This window comes from Scomber scombrus, chromosome 15 (assembly GCF_963691925.1).
Source record: "Scomber scombrus chromosome 15, fScoSco1.1, whole genome shotgun sequence".
NCBI classification, from domain to species: Eukaryota; Metazoa; Chordata; class Actinopteri; order Scombriformes; family Scombridae; genus Scomber; species Scomber scombrus.
In genome coordinates, this window is record NC_084984.1 from 24355306 (window position 1) to 24375852 (window position 20547).

Genomic DNA, 20547 nt, shown 5'->3' on the forward strand with positions numbered 1-20547 from the left:
TGCAATCATTCACGCTGATAACTTATAAACATGAGTGATAGCGAACGGAAAGTAACAGAAATGTTAGATCCACAGTTGTTACTGTTAGCTTACTGTAGATGCATTTAGTTCATATAGCTTTGTTATTGCTAACGTAACCTATTTATGAATATTATACTCTATTTCTGCTGGGGCTGGGTATCAGTACCCGATACCTTTAAGGTACCGACCAAAAAATAAATCGATACCAAGAAGTATTGAAATGTCTCCCATCGATCGATACCTGCAATCAATCCTTTTTACACCCAGAATTAGAAAATATGACTATTTGTATGGACTTGCTCAGATCATATTAATAATTTGAAGACTTCGGAAATGCATTTGTGTAAGAATCAAGTCATTTAGATGTGGAGATGTGTTGAATATTCATATGATGGGTAGCTAATGAAGTACTTAGTTGGTATAAGTATCACTTTAAAGGATTGGTACTGTTATTGTCATTATTTAAACAATACCCAACCTAATTTCTGCTGAGTCTGTTCTGCTAGATACCACTAAATATTTCACACTGATCCTTTAAATTCCAAAATGTCCACCCACTGCTTTGGCCACTACTGCTGCTGCCAGCTCAGCCAGCAGAGAGGAAAAGCAGAGTGGAGCAAAAAAGCCTGTGAAGGAGGGCTGAGGTCACAGATGGGGCTATTCCTGGCTCTAATCATTCTCTATAAGAAACTATTTGTATCAAAAATAGCAGTTTATCAAGGCGCTAGATAGATAGTGTGTGTGTGTGTGTGTGTGTGTGTGTGTGTGTGTGTGTGTGTGTGTGTGTGTGTGTGTGTGTGTGTGTGTGGATCTACACTGTGTGCCTGTAGAAGCTAAGTCATGCTCTGGAGTCTAAGTTCAAGCCAAACAGAGATGCAGCCACAAGGTCTAATTAGCTGTAAAACTGCAGGGTAACAACACTCTCCAGCACAGAACTGCATTTATTGATGCCAAGCATTTTTTTCTACTGCTGCATAGGCTGAACTACTGTTTGCCTCCTCTTGGCATCTTCTATATGTTCAGTGCAAAATTTCACATCTTTTTATTTTATTATTTTTAGGCTTGTGGAGTTCTTGTTCTATGTTTTATGTAAACCAAAGAGACTTGGATAGACAGTTTGGCCAAAAAGACAAAAAATAATAAATCGTAAATATTACTATATATCAAAAAATAGTCATTAACAGATTTCTAGATAATCACATTCTACGTACTTAGAAAACATAAACAATGCTAATAGTTGGATTTTTCCTATTTCTTACTCATTTTGGTGATGAGACTGACACATTGGTATAAAAACGTAAAATACTGGACGGTATGATGAAAGTACAAACTACCAGTCGTAGCACCTTTTTAAATTTTGGACAGCAAAGATCGGTTAAGTATCACAGGTCAAATCTAATCTAATCTTCCTTTCCGTGTGTTTTCGGCGGTGTTTTCATGGCTTCGTTGTTGTTCAAGGTCCTGAACAAAAAACTAGATAAGTGCCCAAAAAGTATCAGTCCAACCACAAAACGTTTAAGCTGTTTAAACTCTCAGTTCAGATGTGTTGTTCCTTGTTTCATGCCCAGTTCGTTCTTGATTGACCGTATTGTTGTGGCTGTGTGATATCTTCCAACCCTCAACCCCCCATCACAATAATCCCCCTCCCCACCAACCCCCCCAAAGGCATTGATTAAATAATATGAACCTTAAATATGTGTAAACTATCCCTTGTAGAATATCAGGTCCCAGATTACAAAGCAACAACATGACTCTGTCTTAATGTTTCCATGAAATTAAGCATCACAGTTTGAATGTGTTTCTTCATACCTCCTCTGTCTCTTTTTCATTCCACTAGTGTGTGTGTGTGTGTGCATGCTAATGTGTGTGTGTGTGTGTGTGTGTCTGCAGGTTGTCAGTATGTGTGTTTGCAGCTCAGTTGTTTCCCTTGAAGCAGTAAACTCCGTACAGCTTGTGCTTTTTGTCGGGGAAGCCGCTGAACCTGACGGCAGCTTCTGTCGGACTGCAGCGTCGGCGGGGGTTGGAGATGGGATAACGGACGCTGCCGTCGGCCAACCAGCCGGCGTCGCAGCGGTCGAAGCCCAGCAGCTTCCAGGCGGCGTACATCTGGCCAACCTTGGCGATCTGAGCGCCGTCTTTTTGACAAGCTCTGACCGCCTCGTCGTAGGTCAACTTGGAGGGGTGGATCAGGTAGTAGAACCGACCTGGGAAGACAGAAGAAAGGACGATAAGCACAAAAACACATGAAGGTAAAAACTTCAAAACAGTTATGTGTATGTAGACATAACTGGAATTCCTGACTTGATAGTGGTGCTAAAGGAAAGATGAAGGATTATAACCAAAATTAGGTTTCATTCTTTGGAAACAATCAATATCCACAGAAAAATTAATTCATATCAGGTCAACAGACATTTTGACTCCATAATCCTGCTGTCAGATTTAGCTGTTTTTTGTTGAAATTCATATTGCTGTCCTTTACCGACATTTAAATACTTCTTGCTTGCAAACTGCAATTTAAAGAGTCATATGAAACATCTTATAAATATATCTTGATGTGTTTTGTAAAATAGTGAAAGTGAAAAATGTAAAATAAAAGAATGAAGAATGTTTTGAGCGCCCCATAGCTGAGTGGTTATAGTGCATCCCATGTACCCACAACGTCCCTGGTTCGAGTCTGGCAAAGAACTTTTGTTACATGTCATACCCATCTCTCTCTCCCTTTGTTTCCTATTGGCCTGACTGCCCATTAATAAAGGCAAAATAAAATTATATTTTTTGTGTACTTCGTTGTGTTACAATTTTCCAGTCACAAGTGAAAATTCAATGATCTTCACTTTCCTTTTACTTTACTGTACCTTTTACTTTCCATTTGTACTGCATTTTCAAATCTCTGGAAATCTCTGCATGCACATAAAACAATGCTGTTGGTGAAAATACAGTCCGGAAGTCTGGAAACCTAAAGCTTTCTCTTGCTGTTCTAAACTAGTTGTTGTTTATGGCCTGATCCATCAGTCTGCTGGTTTTTATTGGACTGTTGTCTTTAGGAGGAACCTTAAATAAAATTTTAGACACACACACACAGGTATAATGTCCTCACCTTTGTAGTGGGAGGTGAAGCAGAACACGTCGTACTGGTTCTTATCTTTGTCTCTCACGCCGTAGTTTCGGATGCCCGGCACTGTGTTCTTGCCTCCGCAGGGTTCTCTGGGGGTGGTGATGGGATACTGGACCGAGCCGTCATTCAGCCAGCCGGCATTGCACCAGTCAAATCCTCCTCGCCAGGCGTCGTACAGCTGGTCGAAGGACGCTACGATGGCGTCCTGAGAACGACACGCCCGTTCGGCGTCGTAGAAATTGAGGTTGTAGCGACCCAGACGTGGGAAGTATGGGAAGAGAACACCTACATGTAGAAAAAGAGAGCAGAATAGGAGTTAACATGTGTCCCATTTAGAAATTTACTTAGCTGACTAATAAACATTAGCATATCCTCTGTGTTACACTTCAAGAATAGAAATGTACAATTGATATTTTATCCACACACAATAAACAGTGGGCCGCTTCATGACCTCAAAGTACTGTTACTGACACAAATCTTTAAAGCTTTAAACATTTTCTTGTACAATATTGCTATTAAATCCAATAAAGAATAAATAAATGCCACCTAAACGCTCTAAATTGTATCTACACTACATGCCTGTTATACCGGATAAAACGATGAGTATCTAATGAAGTACTAAATTGGTATCAGTATCACTTTAAGGGGACTTGATTTGGTACTGGTATCGTAATTTTTTAAACAACACCTAGCCCTAATGAACTTATGCTTGATAAAACTGTGCCACCTAAAAAAAAAACTGACTGCAAGACACCCCTGGACTCATCCTCTGAGGTTGGTATCCTGGTGTTTAACTGAATCAGTGAAAGTAAAACCAGGTCTCACTGTGCAAACACAGCTGCTCCCCTGTCCCAGTCTGCTGCCAGTGTGTTTGACTTCAGGCAGTAATGGCTGATGTCTCCGGCTGCTTTCAAACATTAGAAGCTGCTCTGACACCGGTGTACACGATGTTAAGAGAACACACTCGTCCTGACTTTCCCCCGAGCAGTCTCTTGTCACGTTGCTAATTTTAGTCTGAATGCGGCCTGTTTAAATTTCCGGTACAGTTTAACAGTCTTTTTATTTTTAGACATTACAGCCACACATTCTCATTCTTTGACATTTTTAAGAGACATTACACTAAAATATCGCACCTTCCAGGTCAAGTGCCACCACCGTCGTTCCATCTTCCAGCCCGTCGATGACTTCACATTTATATTTCCCATAATCCTCCAGGGTGATATCTGTGATGACCAGAGATGCGTCCATCGGAGAGGATCCTTGTAGGTGGACTCGTCCGTGAAAACTGCCGTAACTCCTTTTGTGATAATCCATGGCGACAAAAACATCCACCTAAAGCACGATGGAGAGAGGTCAAGATGCTATCAAAATGTCCTGGAAGATTTAATATGTCGACAAAGACATTCACATATATAAAAAATGATTGAAGTTTCTTTGGTTTACTAAACTTTGTATGAAGTTAATTGATAAATAAAAAAATAATTCATTGTTGAAAGCATCCTGACTTTACTTTTAGTGCCTAAACATGTGCAGCATCCCTTTAATTCTGCGACATATCGATACTTGGAGATGCATCAATAAGTCATCACAGATCCTCAGTAATGTGTAATATAGAGTAAAACCTCTTTCAGGTAGTCTGAGGTCAGCTTGGTCCACTTGATCCTCATCTTACGATTGGGTGCCAGCGTTTGGTCCCTTTGAATCTTGCACGGTAAAGTCGCGTTTCCTCCTCGCCTCGACACCACTTTCGATTGTTCTGCCATCACTGAGAGTTGAGGGCCGTTCTCTGCAACAGACACAACATTACACACAAAATAACGCAAAAAAATTACTGTATTACTTTTAAATAATCTACTTCTTGCTTCTTTCTTGGCCCACAGACTTTACATTGTGAAGACGTCACAGATAGTTAAATCGCTTGTCTGAGCTTGAGGAAAGTTTTACAAATATAAAACCACCATGGATCAAAGATTCATAACATAAAGAGTCATAATTGAGCTTGTTGTTGAGCAGTTCGAGGTCTCCTGTCACGGCCACTGATTGGTCAGCGAGTCACTGGAAGAGTCATGAGCCGTCCCACACGAGAATCAAACCCGGCATTTTTAAATACCGTCAACAGTGTTACAGCGATTCGGCTCAATTTTCTTGCTTTGTGTGTGACAGAAAGCCACATACAGCAGCAATTACAACATCGCCTCCATGTCCTCCATTGTTTATGTGTTTGTGTCGCGTATAAAACAAAGTCGCAGCCGTGCTATGACGACCCCGCCCACGTTGAGGAGGTACTATAGTAATGGAAAAGGTTCCTGGTACCAAACCGAGTCGGGTGGAGTCAAGTCGTATTAGAACTGTATAGTGGAAAAGCGCCATTAGAGATGTCTCTTTTACAGTTGGCTGTTTGGGCTGCAGGGGGATTCTTTTAGCTGCAATACTGCGAGTGGCCGCTGGGGGGAAAATTGGCTGCAAGGCTAAATGGCAGCACTGTATCCTGTTCTTGTAATAGATCCAGGAGTGTAGCCAATGTGTTAGTATTAGCCTGGTGAGCTAACGATCAGTAATGGATGAAGTGAAAACATGCAAAGAGGGAGCTTTTTAAAATCCCCAGTGATTCGAGGAAGGCTGCTTCATTGTAAAAAAAAAAAACACAAAAACATCACAGCTGAAATGAATAGTCAATAAAGTAAATTGTCAGAAAAATTATTGGCAACTATTTTGATAGATGATTAATCATTTTTCAAGCAAATATAATGCTTCACAGTTACAGGTTCCAGCATATCAGACTTACAGTATATACAGCTTCTCTTTATCACAGTTAACTGAATATTTTTGGATTGTGAACTTTCGATCAGGCGAAAGTGAAGAGGTCACCTGGGTCGCTGAGAAGTTGTCATGGGTATTTGACCTTTTTTGGACATTTTATACACCAAATGTTTAATCGATTAATCAAAAAAATAATTGCAACATGAAGTCAATAATAAAAAAATTACAGTTAGATGCAGCCCCGTAGGAAACATTAAGACCTTGTAAAAACCTCCAACCTTCCTCCACAACTCTTAAAATCATAGTTTTGTGCCTGTACAAAGATTATAAATCTTGTTTCCTGTTCTGGATTATAAATATCTGGACTGTTGACTGTTGAAGTGCAGCAGGGGAAGCCGTTCATCTGGACCATATTCTACTAACCAGACAGATTGTTTATTACTTTGAGAGGCTGCAGTGTTCATGATGGTTGACTGTAGTGTGTGTACTGCCACTAAACCTAAAGTTATAACGCTTTATGTTTGGAGCTGTGTCTTATTCTGTATTGGCTGTTGTTAGATAATTAGTTTTTTGGACGTGAGAAAGCCTTTTATATACAAGGTAATCAACCTTGTCTATAAGGAAGAAATACAAACATACAGCTTTGAGTCGGGTCTGAAAGGCGTGGGTTTGGGCCTGGTTCTGGTCTTGAATAAACACCCAAAATACTAAACAATCCCTATAACATCAGGTGGATCTCAGCTAATTATCTTGGATCTGTGTGTTCTCTGCTTGTCAAGGTGAACTGAATCGATAATGATTATCTCCACTGGAACTATTAAATAATGTCCTATTGCCTGTCAGCCTGCCAGCAGAACATCTTGAGCTTAACCCTCCTGTTGTCCTCAAGCCAAGGAAGGAAGGGAGGAAGAAGGAAGGAAGGAAGGAAGGATGGAAGGGAGGAAGAAGGAAGGAAAGGAGGGAGGAAGGATGGATGGAAGGAAAGGAAGAAAGGGAGGGAGGAAGGAAGGAAGAAGGAAGGAAAGGAGGGAGGAAGAAGGAAGGGAGGAAAGAAGGAAGGAGAGAGGGAGGGAGGGAGAAAGGAAAAGAGGAAGGGAGGAAGGAAGGAAAGAAGGACAGAGGAAAGAAGGAAGGTAATGGGGAAGAAAGACAGAAGGAAGGAGGAAGGAAGGAAGGAGGGATGTAAAGAAGGAGGCAGGGAGGGAGGAAGGACAGAAGGAAGGGAGGAAAGAAAGAGAGAAGGAGGGAGGGAGGAAGGACAGACGGAAGGAAGGGAGGAAAGAAAGAGAGAAGGAGGGAGGGAGGAAAGAAAGAGAGAAGGAAGGAGGGAGGGAGGAAGGACAGACGGAAGGAAGGAAGGGAGGAAAGAAAGAGAGAAGGAGGGAGGGAGGAAGGACAGACTGGAGGAAAGAAGGAACAGACCAAAACAGACGGGGTCAATTTGACCCGGGAGGACGACACGAAGCTTAAATGAGAATATAAATAGTGTGCGTGAGAGCATTTGTATGTGCATGGGACTGTGTCGATAGTTATTCTTCTTTCAGTCAAACCTGCTGCGTCCTGTTCAACCTCCATCAGTAACAGTTTTTTCAGACTCGCTGCCTCCTCCCACTCTGTCAGACCACCGCAGCATTTCTGCTGCATAAGCATGTGAGCTTATCAGTTCACCTTACCAACCTGCCGATGGCACATTGATCCTGCTGTATGTAAGTGTGCCATTAGAGGGAGAGCGAGCTTTTCCTTTAGACTGCATCCCAAGCCGACTCCCTGAATCATCACACCGCTGTCTGTCACTAACAATCTGCAGCATCCAGCCGATCATTCAAATGTAATGTGGCGATGTGTCTTCTGTTCATAGTTTTCTCACTTGAGTTTAAGGTTTACTGTCACTGAAGCTCTGATAGTTAGTTAGTTAGTTAGTAAGTTAGTTAGTTAGTTAGTTAGTTAGTTAGTTAGTTAGTTAGTTAGTTAGTTAGTTAGTTAGTTAGTTAGTTAGTTTGCTGTTTTGGTTCGTAGTTAGTCATTGGTTTTAGGTAAATAGTTAGCTATTACTGTTTGTGAGTTATTAGTTACTTTTGAGTTATTATGTAGAAGTTAGTTAGTTAGTTAGTTAGTTAGTTAGTAATTGGTAAGTAATTAGTTACTTTGTTAGCATTAGTTAGTTTGTCGTTTTGGTTCGTAGTTAGTCATTGGTTTTAGGTTAATATAATAGATATTACTGTTTGTGAGTAATTAGTTACTTTTTAGTTATTATGTAGATGTTAGTTAGTTAGTGTTTAGTCAGTCAGTTAGTTAGTAAGTAATTGGTTAGTTAGTTAGTTAGTTAGTTGGCTATTAGTTTATGATTTGATAGTCATTAGTGTTTAGTTGATAGTTGCTATTAGTTCTGTAGTTAAATTAAATAGTTATAATTGGAGGGTTAGTTACTTTTTAGTTTGTTAACATTAGTAAGTTTGCTATTTTAGTTAGTATTTTTTTAGTTTTAACTCATTTTTGACAAGTAGTTATCTATTAGTTATGTAGTTATAATTAATGATTGGTCAGCTTATCAATTAGTTGGCTATTTTTAGTTAGCAGTTAATCTTTTGATTTTAGTTAATAGTTTATTTTAGTTATAATGTGGAAGTTAGTTGTGTAGTTAATAATTGGTTTAATAGTTAGTCATTAGTTTTAAGTTTTTTTATTATTTTATTATTATTAAGTATTTATATAAGTCGTTTTTATTGTACGAAACAAAATGTTGTGTGGTTTTTGGTAAAAAAAAAATGACATGAATCAAAATGAAAATTCCTGTATCACAGAGACACAAGTGGTAAAATATCATCTCCACCTCTCAACTCAATTATATACGACACAATTACCTTTTAAAATTGCGAGTGGTTCTTTATCATTTTAATATACTGTCATTTATTTTCTGTTTATACATAGTTGATGCCTAATACATTAATAAACACTTATATCTGCTTATAGCTACATAAACAAACATATATTGTGTTATAAACCATTTATTAACAACTAATATACTGATTATAAATGTTAAATAGGTGATCTTGCTTCTTGCAGGTATCAGTTGTGTTTTTCTTACATTTTTTAAGACTTGACATGTACAAACTTTTCATCTGTGAGTGCTGATAGCCACATGAGATAACTCTCGCTGTCTTCCCGAGCAAATGTTCCCCCCACATAGCAGCCTTATCACCAAGATAAACTGAGGAAACTAATGACACTGCAGAGTGAGTGTCGTGAACGAAACACAGCAAAAGACACAGGAAAAGGTCTCGCGTGATTCGGCACTAAAACAGAAAATCAAGCCTGTGTACTCACCTACGACATAGATGGTTCTGGAGTGCTCCAGTTCAGGATACAGGGTGTCTAAGTTGTCTGCTACACCGAGCGAGATCAAAGCACAGATCAGCACAGGAATCATCTTCACTCACCAAAGTGGGGGTCCGATCACTGCAGAGACAGAGAGACGAGGTGGGGGGTTATGTACAGAAAGATGATCCTTTAAGAGTAGTTCAATCACATCGGTGCAAGTTCATATTATTACAGGCATGTTCACTATATGCATGCTCAGTTAAATTGGATAGTGTTTCTATCTGCAATGCTGTTTCTCCCCCCTGAGTAGCTCTGTCTCTACTGTGTGAGTGCAGAACAGTCTGCATCCTCATGAATGGACATCTGCACACACACACACACACACACACACACACACACACACACACACACACACACACACACACACACACACACACACACAGACAGTTTAAAAATCAAAAGTTGTAACACAAATACAAGGAAACTCATCACAGAATCAGCACATAGCATTACTGTCCTCTGTGCACATACAGGACGTCCCATGAGAAGCTACATGCTACAGAGGACTACACATGGTACAGCTGCAACACTGACACATGCAAGCACGCGCACAGCATGAGAGTAAACACACATAAATATATACATACATACTGTGCAGTAAATAGTCTGTGTCATCCAACAGAGCGAGAAGGCAGCATGTCCCGATGACACTGACAGTCCACAACTTGAGGGGGGAGGACTGTGGCACAGTGCAGCGTCACCCCTCCACCCCCCACCGCATGCTTCATTCACACACACATGCACACATACACACACCTCGATGCAGCACATCTACACATTCTGATCCCCAAAAAACACAGGGATTCACCATTTCACCTCCACTTTATGGACCACTGCTTTTTATGGAAGTCCAGAGATGCCAATATTTTTTTTTTTTAAAGAAAAAAAATTATAATTATATTATGATAAAATTTAGATTTACATTTCAGTATGTAAAACTGAAAATGGACACTCAATAACTAATTAAAAATCTAAATAATCAAACTCTAATTTCCATGCTGGGTTGCTGGATTGTATTTCTGGCAGCTGGAATCAGGTGAACAGAGCTGCCAGCTGGCAGGAGACCATGAACCCAGTTTCCAAATAAAGCTCAAAACAAGAAAAAACCCTTATGCTTGTTCCATATACCCCCTTCTGTGTAGAAGTACGATGAAACACATGTGAAACTGGTAAAAAAAAATCATGTATATCTAGATTATATTATGCTTATGATTAATTTAAAGTATCCAAAATGTTTAAAAAAACAAAAAAACAAATCTAAAACATACTTGTCTTTAAATTAGAGGCATGAACAGTTGTAGTAAGGAAATGAAAACATGTAAAACAATAAGTTAAATAATAATTTTAATATAATTTACCTTCAACATGGTCTTACTCATGATGGATAGTTTTGGGGTGCTTTAAAGGTGAAAATCAATGCAGCAGAACCAGAGATATCATGTTTTTTTATCACACACATTCGTCTTTCTTGTCAAAACCTGGCGCCTACATTACCCACAATGCAACTCAACTTATGCTGGTAGCAGCTAATGTAGCCTGGAGCTGCTAACCTCACTTCTTTCTTATTTTACACCAACAGATTATTTTACTTTTCAAGCTTGAAGTGTTTAACCCCAACCGAGGCTGACTCGAGTGACATCAGTAGAGGTAGCACAGAGAACACACACGCACACACACACACACACACACACACACACAGCCTTTAATTACGCATTTTGCATTTTTCCAAAATGGAAAATCAAAGTTAAGATTGATTAAATTGTTTCATTTATTATTGGCAGATTCAAACTTCCATAATATGTGTTTTCTTTTTAGGCTTGTGTGTGCATTTGAGTATGACTATATATATATTGTGTGTGTGTGTGTGTGTGTGTGTGTGTGTGTGTGTGTGTGTGTGTGTGTGTGTGTGTGTGTGTGTGTGTGTGTGTGTGTGTGTGTGTGTGTGTGTGGCTATGTAGAGGGATAGTCATTCACATTGATCCCCTCCTCCCACCCTTATCTTCATTCACTCCATCCCCAAATTGCTGATGCCTCGGCCGCCTCTGCCAGGTGGAGCTCCTGCAGTCAGCAGAACAGCTCTGCAGCGCACACACACACCGTGCCAGTCACACATACACACACACACACACACGTCACTTAGTTCACCCTCCTTGCCTGAAAATAGTCATTACGCATACCAGGACCGAACAGGACAAGGGGAGGAGGGGAGTGCAGCGATAAGTAGGTGGAGCAAGCGGAGCTGTTATATGTCCTTTTTAAAAAGGAGAATAACTTTGAGTCAGAGCATTTAAGTCAGGTCAGTTTTATTTGTGTAGCCCAAATATCACAAATGTGCCTCAAGGGGCTTTACAGTCAGTACAGCAACATAACATCCTCTGTCCTTGATTTGAATGAGGAAAAACTCCCCAAAAATCCCTTTAACAAGGAAAAAAAAGGGAGAAACAAAGGCAGGATCTCTCCCAGGACGGACAGATGTGCAATAGAAATCCAAATTACAGAGCACGACATTAAACGCAATTAAAATGGATTTGTAATGCTGTTCCCTGCAGGACTCGAGGAGAGCAGGTGATGTGTGAAATGAGAATAGAGGAGAGGAGATGAAGACAGTGAGATACAGCAAGAAGAGGGGTGGAAAAAAAAGAAAAAGCAGAGAAAGCTGAAGCAGGGAGGGAGGGAGGCTGCAGCAGCAGAAATGATGCAGGAGAGCAGTTTCAAGCTCCATTTGCACCATTAGCAGGTGTTAACTCAGACACACTCAGCTGGTTGATGGAGCAGTGACACATGGCTAACACATCATCGGTGTGTGTGCATGTGTGTCTGTGTGTGTCTGTGTGTATGTGTGTGTGTGTGTGTGTGTGTGTGTGTTAATGTGTCCTTTACAGACAACAGAATTCCTCAGCGTCCATCTGTGTGGAGGGTAACGTGTCTTTATAGGCCAGGTGTGTGTGAGTCACCTATTTGTCCTTAAACAACATGTTGAAGGTTCCCCTCTTAGCCAGGTATTAAAAAGATATGCAGAAAGTACAGTTACTCAAGTACAGTTTGAGGTACTTATACTTTACTGTAGTACAGTTTGAGGTACTTGTACTTTACTGCAGTACAGTTTGAGGTAATTGTACTTTACTGTAGTACAGTTTGAGGTACTTATACTTTACTATAGTACAGTTTAGTACAGTTTGCAGCAAAAATCAAAGATTAGAGAAAAAGTCCAAAAAGTGAAAACACATTTGTGTATCAGAACTTAGTTTTTTCTTCTTTCCTCTCCCATTAATCATCTCACCACCCCTCACATTTATCTGCTGACCCTTTGGAGGGGCCCCAACCCTAGGTTGGGAACCACTGGACTAATGGCGCTTTTCCACTACACCGTTCCAGCACGACTCGCCTCGCCTCGACTCGCCTCGGTTCTTTTTGCGTTTCCACTAGGGAAAGTACCTGGTACCTGGTCCTTTTTTAGTACCTGCTCTGGTGAGGTTCCAAGCGAGCCAAGCCGGTACTAAAATGTGACGTCGACACACTGCTGGCCGCTGATTGGTAGTTGTCGCTGGAAGAGTCATGAGCCGTCCCACACAAGAATCAAACCCGGCATTTTTAAATACCGGCAGCAGCGTTACCATAGTTACAGCCATACGGCTCAATTTTCTTGCTTTGTGGGAGACAAAAAGCCACATACAGCAGCATGTACACCACTGCCTCAATGTCCTCCATTGTTTATGTGTTTTGTGTCGTGTATAAAACGAAGTCACGGCAGTTTCGCGGAGCCGTGCTATGACGACCCCGCCCACGTTGAGTAGGTACTTTTTTGTAATGGAAAAGGAACCGTGCCGAGTCGAGGCGAGTCGTGCTGAAACTGTGTAGTGGAAAAGCGCCATAAACTAGCTAGCTGTATATAAAGTAGTGTAAACTAGCTCCACCTCCAGCAGCTCCAACAGTAACATGCTGCTCTAACACTGATGCTTCACTATTAATAATCTAATGATGTCATATATAATAATATATCAGTCAGAGGGACCAAACCACTACTTTTACTGTAATACTGCATACTACATCACTCATAATACTGCAGTACTTTTACTGTAATACTGCATACTACATCGCTCATAATACTGCAGTACTTTTACTGTAATACTGCATACTACATCACTCATAATACTGCAGTACTTTTACTGTAATACTGCATACTACATCACTCATAATACTGCAGTACTTTTACTGTAATACTGCATACTACATCACTCATAATACTGCAGTACCTTTATTGAAATACTGCATACTACATCACTCTTAATACTGCAGTACTTTAAGTCAGTAGGATTTTCTCTGGAAAGCATGAAAGTTTGTTCATGACAATCCAGTTGAGATACTTCCAGCTGGTCATTGCTAACGTGGCTGAAATGAATCTCTGGTTGTTTAGTTCTGAAGTAATTTGTAAAGTCTAAACTGATTCTGAAGGAGAAGAAAACATCACTGTAGAGTTTGCCACGTAATAATCACAATAGGACTGTTTCTTCACTGTTTGTCTCTATCTACATGTGTCAGACATATGCACACCAGCACTTACACGTGTGTGTACACAAACACACACGTCAAGACTGTGTTGGGAAACATTTGTTTGAAAGGATAGCAGTGTGTGTGTGTGTGTGTGTGCGGTTTTGGCCTGTTCAGAGCTCCAGGCAGGGATTGGGAGGAGTCCTGCTGGTCTCTCCAGGACAATAGATTACTTCAATTCAGGGCCCAAAGAAAACCCCCCAAAAAACAAGCTCTATGGCACAGAGGCATGAGATATATCAGGCTTTGTAATTTGTTGACACTGAGAAAAAAATAAAGAAAATAACTGTCAGATTGAGCAATAATACAAATAAACATAGCTGCAGCCTTAATGCTGTGGGCTGCTATATACTGGATGCATCTATGCTCAGATAAAATGGGGGGAGGGTAAATATAGTATATAGTTCACTGTGTAGTAACTCAGCACTGATATGGGACGCAGCCACAGTATTGTTTGATATCTAATAATGTAGTGGAGCCTGAGCGAATTCCTTCCTCTTAAAATCATAATAAAAACTGAATCAGATACACCCACACTAACAATAAATGTACTTGTAAGATTATATCTATATTTAACGCCCCATACACACACACACACACACACACACACACACAGCATAACTATTAATATGCATCATATTTATACATGAAGATACGGCCGCATTCCTGTCTGCTTGGTCAGATGGTCAGAAAGGTCCAAACCAATCTCCTGTCATTTTTGGCAGAAATGGAGAATAATAAAAGTATGAATAAATGTTTTCACAAGAATCACGAGGGTCAAATAAAACAATAAAAAAAGCCTCTAACATGGCAGCGGTTGGCTTCATGTCAACTGTTAACTTTTATACTACTTGTTGTAGTGTAATACATCATTTAAAGATTCATTTCATGAGTGATGTAGTATGCAGTATTACAGTAAAAGTACTGCAGTATTATGAGTGATGTAGTATGCAGTATTACATTTGTTTTAGACTTGAGTACCATTTAAAAGCACTGTATGAGTTAACATGTATTATTAAACATGTTGTACTGTATGCTTTACTAAGTAGATCTTTAAAGTATAAGACTGGTGTTAGTCTGTTATTCTATATACTTTTTTTTTTTTTTTAAATCCCATTAAAAGACCAAACCTACAATGGGTTAATCTGCCTCTCAATACTTTGTGAAAAAGAGGCGCAGTAATTTTTAGCAAACTTTATTCATATATGAGGAAATAGTGCATTTGTTAGGGACTAATTTAAGCAGCGGATTAATCCACATTTGATACTATAGTGAGCACAGGACAGTGTTTGTGGGATTAAGTCAAATTAAATTACAGTTGAAATAATTAATACATTATTTGATAGGCAGAAATGTACTTTTTGATAATCAGTTAATTGTAATTTTTGCTTGAAAAATGATTAAAAACAAACATTTGCTGGTTCTAGCATGAAATGAAATGTGAGGAAAATGTCGCTTTTCTTTGTTTTATTGATTTATTATCTTTGGGTTTAGCACTGTTGGATTAAATAAGCAGTCTAAATTTAAATAGGACACTAGAAAATGTGCACACTAATTAAAGTTGCATTAGTTAGGGACTACTTTCAGTGGCGGATGAATCCACATTTGGTGCCTTAGTGAGCACAGCACAGTGTTTGTGGGACAGTTAGTCCGTTAATCAACAGTGAGAAAATTACTTGGCAGCAATTTTTGATAATTAGTTAATCATTTGAATCATTTTTCAAGCAAAAATGACAAAAAAAATTGCTGGTTCCAGCTTCTGAAATGTGAGGAATTGTCACTTTTCTTTGTTTTATTGACTGAATATCTTTGGGTTTAGCACTGTGGCACAAAACAAAATAATAAGGTTATCTTGGATTGTGGGAAAATGTGACAAAACTACTATTTTAAAAAGATAATCTGCACACTAATCAATAAAGTTGCAGCACTACGTTCAACAACAGTGTGAGTTCATGATGAAGCAACATGTGGAACAGTGCAGCGCTGTGGCTCTCTGACAAGCTAATAATCATTTTTTGGACAACAACAGAGGAAATACGATATATCACACACAAAACTTATTAGTAAATTCAAATTATTGTTGGTTTGGCTCCTTTTATGGGATTTGTTGACAATAAGAACATTTAGAGTATCACCAGACTCCTTTAACAATGAGGTAATCTATAAATGCTTAAGCCTGGGTGTAACTGTTGAAGCACTGTAGGTAGTGTGGACCTGCAGGATTTTGGCAAACTTTGAACATCACACATCACGAGAAGAGAACAAACCTGTCAAGTTAAATCTTCATAAAAACGTACAGCTGGAACATGCACTTAAAAGTTTCCATTCCTTTTTTGGTGATTCCTCTTCATTTGGTCTCTATAGTTTCTGTTAACAAAAGCAAAAAAAAAAAAAAACATGGCACAGTAAAGTGCTCCATTAGAGCCAAGTTTACATGACCTTTGACCTCTTCTCCAAATAATAAACACTTAGCAAACTCGGGATTATCTCGGGTAAATTTAAATCCCTTTATTTAGCATTTATGAGCAGTGTGACTGACTTTTAGTCTGGGTCAAGCTCCAAAAACACTGGATCCTACATTTCCCATGATGCAACTCAACAGCATCACATTGCTTAACTACAAGTTCCAGTAACACTTAACTTTAAGCATTAATAATCACTATATAAAGAGATTAAAACGTTTTATAACACACTCTAATGTACATTAACCCTCCTGTTGTCCTCCCGGGTCAAATTGACCCCATCTCTTTTGACTGTTCCTTCTTTCCTTCCTTCCTTCCTTTCTTCCTTCCTCCCTCTTTCTTTAATTTTTCCTTCATTCTTCCCCTTCTTCCCTCTTTCTTTGCTCCCTCATCCTTCCATACTTCTTTCCTCACTTCCTTCCATCCTTCCTCCTTTCCTTCCTCCTTTCTTCCTTCCTTCCATCCTTACTCCCTTCCTTCCTTCCTCCTGTCCTTCCTTGACCTGAGGACAACAGGAGGGTTAACCTCTTTACATTTATATCTGCTCAGTAACACCTGAATATTTCACTGTTTTTGCAGCTTTCTTTGAGTTTTATTTCACATTTAGTAGATTTGTTTTAACCCCCTTACATACTGCTCATATTCTGACTCATAATTAGTCTCCAATTCACATTCATAAATCCACCATCAGTCATTCATAAATGTTTGATTAAAAGACATTCACAATCACTATTTTACGGTCCAGGAGAACATTTTATAGAATATGAAGAATCCAACATGTCTTAATGCTGATTTTTGAATTTGTTTAATAAAAACAGGTCAAACGTGTACATTTGCATATATAAAAATGTGTGTCAGCTGCACAAAATTGTAAATATGATGCATTTTATTTCCATTTTTGTATACTGTGGTTCACATTAGGAAAAGTCCAGCTCAAAGAAATGTGTATGTGGTGTTTTTACAGCTCTCAAATGTAAATAAATTGGTCAAATTAAACGGTTAAACAGAAGATTCTCACTCTGAGTGAAAAAACAGTTAAATAAACCATAAAAGTAGCAGCCTATTTGATTTTTTACTTTTGTGGCAGAAAAGTAGGTGATACAGGAATCCCTATTCTCTTCCCATTAGCTCACAGACCTGCATTACTAAACAGGCCTGCAGTTACACCTTTTTAATATGTTCTGTTAGTCTGTAAAGTGTTTAACGTTAGCTCAAACAGCTACAGTGAAGAGATTTTAGCTATATGATGATACATGATAGGTTGTCAATAAGTAGTAGCACCCGTGTATTGAGGCTGAAGTATCTTAAAGTAGCGCCAACCATCACTGACTGCTCCAACTGACTCCCATTCAAAAAGCCTCAACTTCTCTTTACAGAAACTGAGTAAAAAATTGTTTTTAATGAGTCATTCTGGCCTTAAACTTTAAATTCAGTCCCTCTAATAAGTGAGCTGGTGGTCATTTTGGAAATTATTGCTCTGTTAATAAGATTTGAAGACTTATAGTAGCTTTGACATCTGTCTTGTGGGCGTTTTGATTGACGGCTGTGATTGACAGCTGTGATTGACAGGGCTCCCACTGAGTCGGGCTATTGTTGCAATAGTTCCCTAAATTTAATGCTACTTAAATATGATATCTGCCCTTTTAGCACGATTTAGCTAGAGTAGCTAAAGTACCAGATATATAAAGTTTATGTATCTGATTCTTTGCATGCAGAAACAAACTTCTACTCTCTACTGCCCCCTGCTGACTGCATGTTTAATTGCACCACACAGGTTTAGTTTAGTGTTTTTATTCTGTCATAAAATCCTTTTCTACAGAAATAAAAACATTCTAAACCACTTATAAAACAAAGTATTATGCATAAAAATGAAGCATGGCATAACTCTAATCTGTTTCTGAAATACTAGAATCATCAATAAAAGCTCAATGTCTCACACGAAGCCTCACTGACTCATTCAAATGATTCACTCTTTGGAGGAGCTTCCTGTTTGTATTAATGAATATATGCTTTCATTTAACCAGCTCAAGAAAAATAACAAAGCGAGGATTCAAGTGCAGTGTCCAGAGACCCTCGAAGATTTCACAAACTGCTCTCTGAGGTTACAGTCGGGACATTTCTCTGGTTAATTCTCACATTCTTTCAAATGTCAAAGAAAACCACCACTCTCTATTCTGGTTCCTTTCTCTGGTTTAATTCTCTCTGAAACACAATTTGTTTATTCTCTTTGTCACTTTCTGACCTCTGATGTACCTGAAATTTAATCCTTAACTGACACAGGAGGTTCTCATTTATCCTGTTTTATAAAACTAACCGCTGGTTCCTCACAAACGGAGTTCAAAGAGCTTCATTGTTTTATTAAAGAGGACATATTCAGCACATCTCCAGCTCTATATTAATATTCTGTGTCTCTACTGGAATATCTTTGCAGGATTTCCAGTTAAAAACTCCTTATTTATCTTCTACTGGTCCTTTATGCAGCCGCTCAGTTCAGCCTCTGTCTGAAACAGGCCGTTTTAGCTCCTGTCTCTTTAAGGGCCCCCCTCTTCCTGATGAGCCCACTCTGCTCTGATTGGTCGGCTTCAGGAAGCTTCTACATAAACTAACTATAGTAGCAGGATTTCACTTCTTTTTCTCCTTCTTTACTCCAAATGTTCAACTTCTCAAATCACATCCGTACATGTTGGAGCTGAATCACATCAGAGATATGAGAGTGGAGACACCTTAGCAACCAGGGCTCTATTTGTGGGCATGTGCAAGAAGTTAACGTCAGCTTGTCAACTGTACATTTAAACAGACAATGAAAATAATCTGACTCATTTTACCAACTAAAAACCACAACTACCACCAATGAAGAGTTATGTGTAATCACTTCTTGTGAGCTATGATGACACAAGTTGATTTGACCATTTCATGTGGAAAAGATTTCTTCAATTTGCGTTAATTGTTACGACTCCCCGAAGGGCCTGAATGAAGTATTGGCTCACAACTGTACAAACAAATGTTTTAGGATCAGCCTCATCTGTCCCTGGAGACCTCGGTTCTCTGTAACACCGCAGACTTTTACAGGTTTGAGGCCATTGTTGACGGATATTTATGATGGAGCAGCAGAGGCAGCGAGCCACCATTCGACCCTCGTGAAACCTGCTTCAGAGGGAGAACTAAACGAGCTGTGAAACACCCCAAAACCTTAAAATCTGAAAGACCCAAGGGGACATTTACAGACAGAAAAGACACAGGACATAAAAGAGCCGACAATATATCACAGCGGAGAGAGGTGTGCCCCTTATTTTCTGCAATGTCACAGCAGAGGCCACAGCAGCTCTCGAGGCACTGAGACACACGTATGGATTTCATTACACGTGACGTTAACACTGATATATGTTGAAAAAGACAGAAAGAACATGATGTCAAGTATGTCTGTATCGAGTTTCTGGGTCAGACATGTCGGAGAGGGAAAGTCTCTGTAAAGAAAAAAACAACATAAAACATAAATATCTACACATGTATACCCCAAAATAGCTCAATCAAAGCCTAGTACCAGCCGCCTATTTGTCATAAAAAGAGCCTAATTTCTCATTTTAAAATTTAAGATTGGGTGCTACACTAACCGAGCACTTTATTAGGAACATCTGTGCAGTCTAATGTAATCCAACACAGCAGCTCGGCCATTAATTCTGCTTTTATGAAGCTTGTACATTTCCAGTTTTTGTTGACATTGTCAGAAAGGTGATAAAGAGTTAATATCCAATCCAACTTTATTTGTTAAGCACTTTAAAACAACCAAAGTTCACCAAAGTGCTGTACAGAAGAAAAAAAATATTAGACATAACAGCTCACATGAGGCCCAAAATTACATATAAAATACAAAAAATAAATTTAAAAGACATAAAACATGAGTAAAAATAATAATAGCCACGCAATAAAAAACAGACAGAGAAGAGGCCTGTTTAATGTGCTGAGGAAGATAATATTAACATTAAGCTAATATTTTGCCCTATTATTTGTGTTCATGGGGTGGACAAAATAGTGGAAACCCTTTTATCTGTTTAATTTCTTATATAGATTTTAGATGATGTTACATTAAATAATACGTTTTCATATGAACAGATGTTAGAGGTGTATAATCGGTGTATAATCACAGAACTTTCATACAATAAAAAAAAGAAAACAAAATCTGATTGTTCCAGTCAAAATCAATACTGTTTAGATATTGGAAATGTATAATTATGATAACTCTGATATGACATGAACGGGTGGAAT

General features: G+C 39.0%; 1 protein-coding gene across 1 annotated transcript; it reads right to left on the reverse strand.

The window, feature by feature from the left end:
- Positions 1 to 1935: 1935 nt before the first annotated feature.
- LOC133995542 (hyaluronan and proteoglycan link protein 1-like) lies at positions 1936 to 9323 on the reverse strand. Its single transcript, XM_062434992.1, has 5 exons — positions 9221 to 9323; positions 4759 to 4922; positions 4270 to 4468; positions 3119 to 3421; positions 1936 to 2225 (listed from the first exon to the last, which is right to left on the reverse strand). The coding sequence occupies exons 1-5, from the start codon at positions 9321 to 9323 to the stop codon at positions 1936 to 1938; spliced, it is 1059 nt and encodes a 352-aa protein (XP_062290976.1).
- Between the last annotated feature and the right edge of the window lie 11224 nt (positions 9324 to 20547).